The sequence below is a fragment of the Dipodomys ordii genome, unplaced genomic scaffold (assembly GCF_000151885.1).
Source record: "Dipodomys ordii isolate 6190 unplaced genomic scaffold, Dord_2.0 Scaffold89, whole genome shotgun sequence".
NCBI lineage: Eukaryota > Metazoa > Chordata > Mammalia > Rodentia > Heteromyidae > Dipodomys > Dipodomys ordii.
In genome coordinates this window covers 2,098,282-2,106,374 of record NW_012267305.1, presented here as the reverse complement: position 1 = coordinate 2,106,374, position 8,093 = coordinate 2,098,282, and the positions used below count along the sequence as shown (strand labels likewise).

The following is an 8,093-nucleotide window of genomic DNA, read 5'->3' as shown; positions in this document are numbered from 1 at the left end:
AGGAAGAAGAAGAGGAGGAGGAGGAGGAGGAGGAGGAGCAGCAGCAGCAGCAGCAGGAGGAGGAGGAGGAGGAGGAGGGAGGAGGAAAGCAAATACTAGAGGTGTGATTCAAGTAGTAGAGTGCCAGTTGTGAGCGAGCCGAATAACACTATGAGGCTCTGAGTTCAAGCCCTGGTGCTGACACACACATAAAAGAAGTTTCAAACACACTGACCTCATCAGTCCTCCATGCTGACTCAAGTTTCATTATGAAAACCCCAGAGAGGCATTTCTCAATCTTTTCCTCCTAGTCCAGCACACCTGAGAGAAAGCTCTCACAGCCTTTCAGTGCTGCCTGGCTAGAGGAGCTAAAGGACTTCTGGTCCTCTGCTGTTTACTAAGTCAACAATTCCATGAGAGTGGTAGAAAATCCAAGATCTTGGGCTAAAGACTTAAATTTCTTCTTCTCTGAAGGAGAAATAACAATCGCCAATATACAAATGAAGATATGTTCAACATCTTTAGCCATAAAAGAAATAAAAATCAAAATAACATTAAGATTCTACCTCACCCCATTTAGAATGGCCATTATCAAGAAAACTGATAATAACAGAGGCTGGCAGGGATGTGGCCAAATGGAACACTTACTACACTGTTGGTGTGAATGTAAACTTGTTCAACCAGTCTGGAAAGCAGTATGGAGGTTTCCTCAAAAGACTAATCATAGAGCTTCCGTATGACCCAGCAATGCCACTCCTTGGCATTTCTCCAAATGACTAGAAACAAGACCACACTAAAGTGACCAGCACAACCATGTTCGCTGCAGAATTATTTTCCATAGCTAACATATGGAGCCAACCCAGATGCCCCTCAGTAGATGAATGGATCAAGAAAATGTGGTATATACACACAATGGAATTCTATGCCTCCATCAGAAAGAATTACATCGACCCATTCATAAGGAAATGGAAAGACTTGGAAAAAATTATATTAAATGAAGCAAGCCAGACCAAGAAACACAGCCTGCAGAGTTTCTCTCATTCTAGAATATGCCTATGATATTCTTAGCAGAGGATCACAATAGCTCATATGACCATATAAAATGAAGCTTATCAAAATGAACTCCAAGAAATGGAAACAAGAGGTTTATATAATGTACTGTTTGCAGTTATTTCTTTTTCCTCACCTTTTATTCCCTTATATTTATGCCCTGTTGATTCAGTACCCTTTGTCTTGTATATAAGTTTATCTGATTTGGGGAAAGGAAAGGGAAATCACAGGAACATCTGGACAAAGGGTAACCAATGCAACAGTGATACTCACTAGACACTATGTTGGAAATGAACTTTACAACTTGGGGGGAAGGAGGAAGAAAATGGGGAAGAAAATGAGGGAGGCTAACACTCATCAAAAAGAAATGTACATCCCGGTACCAGTGGCTCACGCCTGTAATCCTAGCTACTCAGGAGGCTGAGATTTGAGGATCACGGTTCAAAGCCAGCCTGGGTAGGAAAGTCCATGAAACTCTTATCTTGAATAAACCACTAGAAAACCAGAAGTGGTACTGTGGCTCAAGCGGTAGAGCACTCGCCTTGAGGTGAAGAGCGCAGGGACAGCTCCCAAGCCCAAAATTCAAGCCCCATGACTGCCAAAAAAAAAAAAAAGAAGAAGAAATGTACTCATTACCTGACTTATGTAACCGTAATCCTTCTGTACATGATCTTTACAATAAAAAAAAGAAAGAAAGAAAATCTAAGATCTTGGGATATTGTCCTGGGTACCTGTTGAAAGCCACCAACTCCTAGATCCCTATCTCCCAGGAATGTCCAGGAATCATATTCTATGAATAGAGTTCATAAGCTGTTAAGGAAGCCTCAGACATTGAAGAAAGAACTTCTTTGTGGGTCCAGAATATCAGTCAGTATACGTCTTAACATCTATAATTAAAAAGCAGTTAGAACAGAAGTTCATAATCAACCGGTTCTATTGCCAGATGGAAATAGGTAGAGGATAAGCTGGCAGCCCTACACAACTGTTAACACTGTGAATCATTTTCTGTCACTGCAGTTTCCACAGTCTTGGCAATACTGCAGCAGGTTCTGATTCACCAAGACCTGAAATTAGGAATGAAGATCTTGAGCCACAACCTGGCTTGGGAACTACCAAGCTTTGTGACACATATGTGATTTTCAAGATAAAGGCAGCCATTGATTGTTCTTTTAGGCTCTGGAGAGTTATTTACTCATTCATTTCACAAACATTTTACTGGGCCAGCTATTATCTCATATGCACAAATTACAATAATAATAGAATCATGGCCTTAGCCCTACATCATGTTAAGGGTAGGGGAGAGAGGTATAAATCAAGTAAAACAGACAAACGCAGGGCACAAATAAGTGGCATAAAGGCAGTCTATGGCACAAAAACACAGAATAATGGACCTGTTTGGGTAATTCAGAGAGGCTTCCATGAATTAGAACCTAGTGAGCAGAAATCTTAAGGATAAATAGGAGTCAACTAGCTCAGAAAGAAGGGAAATATTCCCAATAAAGTGAAGAGTGTGTTTGGAGATCCTGGGGTAGAAGAGTGGTTATGAATTGGCTCAGAATTAAAGGCAAGAAGCAAGGCAGCAGCAGCAAGACCTGATGCCCTAGCACAAGGTATTTCCCTCTATGTCCATAAGTTTTCTGTCTAGCTGACTGAAAGGCTCTTCTAAGGCAAAAGCACACTGTCAAAAATAAGATGTATCCAGACATGAAACACCGTCAGATAAAACCAACTCGCCAATATTACTCATTCAATATCTTCTTGAAACATCTGTAAAGTGCCACTGCTCTCTCCCATTGGCAACTCTGAATCAGGAAAATGACATAGTTAAAAATACCTTGACCATTTTAGGTAGAGACGCATTTTAACCAGGTATAAATCAGGTTCAGATAAATATGTTGGTAATTCTTATAAATCTGTTCAGCACAGAATATACTAGTATGGGGAGGAGAGGGGGAAACAGGCTAAGGAAAACATGGTTAAAGGTTTTAACAGTACAGTACTATTTTTCTGTCATGACTGTTAGCCTGAGAGATTATTAGATCTATCCTATGGCAAACAAGTTAGGGAACTTTCTGTTTGTAAATCATTTGCAGTCAATCATTAATTCAATCTCACTAGCCTAGTGAGGGATTATACTCAGTCTAAAGATTAAATAGGTAAGTGGGTTACCCAAGGACATAAAACAAATTCAGCTTTTACATATCTTTCTCATTACACTCTCTGCAAACAATGAAGACACACAAGGCATGTCCAGCTCCAACTGCTCCCTTGCAAACCAAGCTCAACTCCAACAAGCAGAAGGGAATGACAATACAGTTAGTTCTCTGGTGTCTACTCTAAATAAATTCCTCTCTGCCAGAGTACCTTCAATGCCAACAATGATAATGACTGCACAGGGAAAGGAGATTGGCACACAATATTAGAATATGAACTCAGAGGAATAAGAGCACCTTGGAAGTCACAATAGCTCATAGCTTAAAATGTCACCAGCTGACATTGATCAAAGTGCTTATTAATTTGCATGTCGAATTGAAACTCCTTTGTAAAACACTTAAAGATCATTAAAAAAAAATAAACAAGTCATCATCCCTAAGGAGACTGTACCCCTAACACATGCACATTCTTCCAAGAGTTTGTTTAATTCCCAACAAGCCGCCAAGATATGTTCTTACAGTTCAGCACTGTACTGTTCAGGAAATCATCTATTTACAGGCCCCTTTTTACTCACATGATGGGAATGCCCAGCATCTGAAGTACCTAGCATGGGACTTAGAACACAAATGGTTTACAGTATCCGGCTTCCTACTTGGTAATAACAGAAACAGATACCCTCTCCATTGAGTAGAGGCCTTAAGAGATGTATTTGACCAATTCCTTATATTATAGATGGGCCTAAGAAGGGCAGAGAATCATCTGCTTTCCTATGGCCTGATCTCCAATCCAGGTGGCATTTCAAAAAGTGCCTACTATGTACTGCAGACCAGGTGGATAGATAGAAGGTGCCAGAAAGGGAGAAGAGAGGAGATGGGTTCTACTCCAGAGAGCTCGCAGCCTAGGGAAGAAAGGAGTTTTAGAAGAGTTGCACAAGTGCAAGTGTATAGACTTGATTCCTTAGCCAGACTTTTCTCCTCACAGTCGACTGGATGTTCTCCATCTGGAAAATAAGGACAGCAATTTCTACTTCCTGCAAATAACGTAGCCAAGACCGGTGGGAAACATGTGTGTAGAATATTATCACGTTCATTCCCCCCCCCCCATGCATTATGTAAGATACGGCCATACCCTGACACACACATCAAGGATCTCAGAATGTTTCACACATCAGTTCAACAACAAATCGAGCAAAAGAGGGATGGGCACAAACTGCAGGAAAACCTCAAGGACTGACGGGCTGGAGGAAAGAGCTGGTTGGGGTCAGGGATAGGGGCATCGGACCAAGGGACTGGCCTTCGCACCGAGAATGGGAAGTGAAACTGGAAGTCGAAACGATGGGAACGAGTGGGGTAAGTCGGGATCCCACGGAGGGTGGGCAGGCAGAGAGCAATAGGCTTCCCGTGGGGAGGGACAGGGCTCCGAGCTGGGCGACTTGGGCCGTGGCCGGGTGCTGTTAGTTGACGCGGGAGGAGCGCGCACACAGCCAAGCGCAGAGGCCCTAAGCTTAGCCCGAGAGCTGCTGGTCCCCATCAGGAGGGTCAGGAAGGGTCCTCGGGCTGCAGCATCTCAGCCGCCTCGCCTCCCCGGAACCCGAGCCCCAGCTCGCGCCCAACTCCTCCGCCCTCCGGTAGTCCTGGAAACGCGGCCAACGCCAGAGCCTCACCTAGGGTTGAAGTCCTGGAAGAGGCCCCTCAGGTTCATGGCGGAGAACTTCACGGTTGCGTCCGCCTCTTCCCCCCTCCCCCCGCGCCGCACAGCCTGCGCGTTACAGCGGGGTCATGGTGCCAACGCCACCGCGTCCCCGACGACAACGCCGCCGCCCCAAGAAACCTGAGCCGCCGCGCGGGCGCGCGCCCGCGCGCGCGCACACACACACAAACACACACGCACGCACACACACACAAACACACACGCACGCACACACACGCACACATACACACACGCGCGCGCGCACACACACCCCGCCCCTCCTTGTGGGCTTCCGTAGAGCAACTGCGCATGCGCCCTGAGCCCCTCCCTGAGCTCTCGGCCTCGGGGATGGACGTTGTTCGGTACTCCAGCTGTCAGCAGAGTACACAGAGGGGAGGTGGAGCCAGGGAGATGGAGACCCGGAGTGGAGAACCGCAGAAGGATGCTCACTGGGTGAAGGCGGAAGCACTCCACCTAGTAATCCCGCCCCCCTCCCCTGTAAGGTCTTCCAAGACACCTGTCACCTGGCTTCAAGCTGCTTTCTGGAGTTTTCTCCTGAAACAAGTGAATCTTGGGGCAGGCAAGTTATGGCAATGGGTAAAATGTTGCATTTTGTTGATCTAGCTCAAACCTCACCTTTCAGATCTCTTCGGAAAGCCACAGTTTGTGTACCGACTTGCTTTCCACACCTCAGACATCCAGATTCATTTGCAATCTGAAACTCACATTACACTGAACTAAAATAATCATCTCTCTATCCGACTGAATTCTCCTGGGTTTTTGCTCTCCGTGAGCAGAAAGCCTATTGATGGGGATGCATAAAGTGGGCATGTGGAACCTACCTTTTTAAACTCCTGCCTGGACTTTGTGCTTATCTTATCTCAGATCGCGTCTTCATTACCTATCACCCTGCTTACAAGTGCCAACTTCATCTTCCTTGAGTGAGTCAACTTTACTAAACCTCACTTATTTTCTTCTGCAAGAGAGAGACAATAAATCACACTCTACCAGCGTCTTAAGAAGATTCAAGGAGAAATGACCTAACACACTGGCTGCTGTATACTAGGTGTTCAAAGAATGCTCCTGCTGTTTGATGCTCTTTCAAATGCCAACCCCATAAGAACTCCATTAGTTTATTTTTTTTGGAATCCAAAAACAGTGCAATCTCATAACAAGTGACCTAGTCTATCACCATCATTTCTAGTTAAGAGTTTTTCATGAGCACAGCAATACTTTAAGTATTAAGGTAGTATCACAATGTATAGTAGTCATACTTTGTTACAACAGTTTCATGACTGGCAATATTAATACTACTTAGCCTCAAGGAAAACTGGAAAGGATTACTATTGTGAGACTCATACTGTGCCATAATATGCCAGCTTTCTTTTGAGAACTTCAAAACATTTCACAAGTGGTAATTAGGCTTTCCAACACCCACTGGGAAATGGATATAATTACATCAGCTGATTTTACAGATGAGTAACATGAATTAAGTTTCAGCTGCTGAAGCACCAGGACCCCGTGTCAACTCCCATGCTCATTCATCCTCCAGGTGATATACAATGCCTAGAATTAAGAAGGTTTCAAATGAACACAGAAATACAGGGGGAAAGTGAAAGCATAGAGAAGCTTCTGTAGCATGCCACCTAGCAGATAGAGGTGGAGGAGCCAAGGATACCATCCAGGAAGATAGGTCAGAGTCCAGAGGCTACCTTGATAAGGTTCCAGGGAGTTCAGCAGCTGAACCACTGTTTTGAAGGCCCACAAAATCAATGTTATTAGTTCATCCTAAGAATAGCTAGAACATGGGGCTTGATTGCCTTCTACAACAACACAAATACACAAACCACTGTCAGTATATTCTTTTGCATTAACAGCCATTTTGCCAAGAGAAGCACATGGCCAGCCTATGAAAATAAACAGAAAAATATAGGAATGTATTAAACAGTCAGATCCTTTGTCTTAAAGAAGAGGATTATCAATGCGTTAAGGCATTGAACATACAACCCTGTATTGTACCAGTGTTTTTTTTTATATAAAAAATATCCAGAAACTCACAGTGCCCTCTCTCCAGCAATGCAAAGGAACCTTCTGCTAATCTGCTCCTCACCTCAATGCCTTGTCTGATGTTCCTTCCTGGATGGAGGTCCAAAGCTTCACTGGCCTGTGTACAGACCTATTAGTGATATGGACATTGACAAAGGCCCTTGTCCATATGCAGGATGACATCCTCATCTTTAACTCTAGTAACAATTGACTTCTACTTTGTTGAATCTTTCCCTTTGATGTACTAATGTATTCTTCCAGGAACATCTTATGGTAGGCTCCTAATGTTCTCCACCCAAGGACAAATAATAGTTCTGCATTAAAATAAACCAGTGTGATTTGGGAATTGACATATGTTACAGTGTTCCAAAACATCAGTGTATGTCAGGACTGCAGTTTAAAGATTACCTTGGAGGTATGCCACACTTCTGAGTTGGTGGCTTTTCCACTTTTGTATACGTCTTGGCTCTAATGTAATAGACTTCTAGAGACCAGGCAGGGCCTTGGCAGAGAGAACTGTGCCACACTATGACACTTCGATTATCAGCCATGGGTTAAGAAGGAAGTGGTTGTGGATCAGAGCTTCACACCAGCAGGGTTCCTCCCCTGGAATTCAGCAGTAGAGTGGAGAGACTAGGGAATTAGAAGACTTGCACTGAACTACACTTTTACACTGCTCCAGTGAGAGGAATAACAACTGGCATCCAACCCTAGGCAAGTCAACTAGACTTTCTTAAGAGCTCCTGCATGTCTGACCAACAAGTACTTCAGCCTGGAAATATGGGACTGCCCTCTCTCAACCTGATATTCCCAGCCCTACATTCTCTAAACCTCACACTCTGAATGTTTCCAATTGGGAAATTGTGGGAAACCACAGGACATTTTTTTCTTGCAGAATACAACCTGATTTTTCAAATCAAGACAGACCTCTGTTCTTGGCAACTTTCTCCTGGCTTGTTTAAACATGCGAGCTTTCTGATTGTGTCTGGAGTCCAGACAAGGGTGAGGTAAATGGAGCGTTGAGTTTGGAGGCTTGGAAATATGGAGCAATAGTTAGGCGTCTAGTGAAATGGATGCAAACTGCAGTTCTTGAGAGACAAGGAGGACAGTACTCTCTCCTGCTGCTGCCAGGAATTCCAGGAAGTCTTTCTAGGTTACAGGGGGAGGGGAGGGAT

The 8,093-nt window shown here is 44.1% G+C and overlaps 1 protein-coding gene across 2 annotated transcripts in view; it reads right to left on the bottom strand.

Annotated features, from left to right (window-relative positions):
* Positions 1-5,044, bottom strand: part of Tmem185a (transmembrane protein 185A) — a 39,550-nt gene extending 34,506 nt beyond the window's left edge. Inside the window, exon 1 of one of the 2 annotated variants that reach the window (XM_013025994.1) lies at positions 4,847-5,044. In XM_013025994.1, the coding sequence (XP_012881448.1) occupies positions 4,847-4,884 (38 nt within the window). In that variant the 5' untranslated portion in view covers positions 4,885-5,044. The remainder of the gene's footprint in view (positions 1-4,846) is intronic. The other variant, XM_013025995.1, reaches the window with a different exon arrangement.
* Between the last annotated feature and the right edge of the window lie 3,049 nt (positions 5,045-8,093).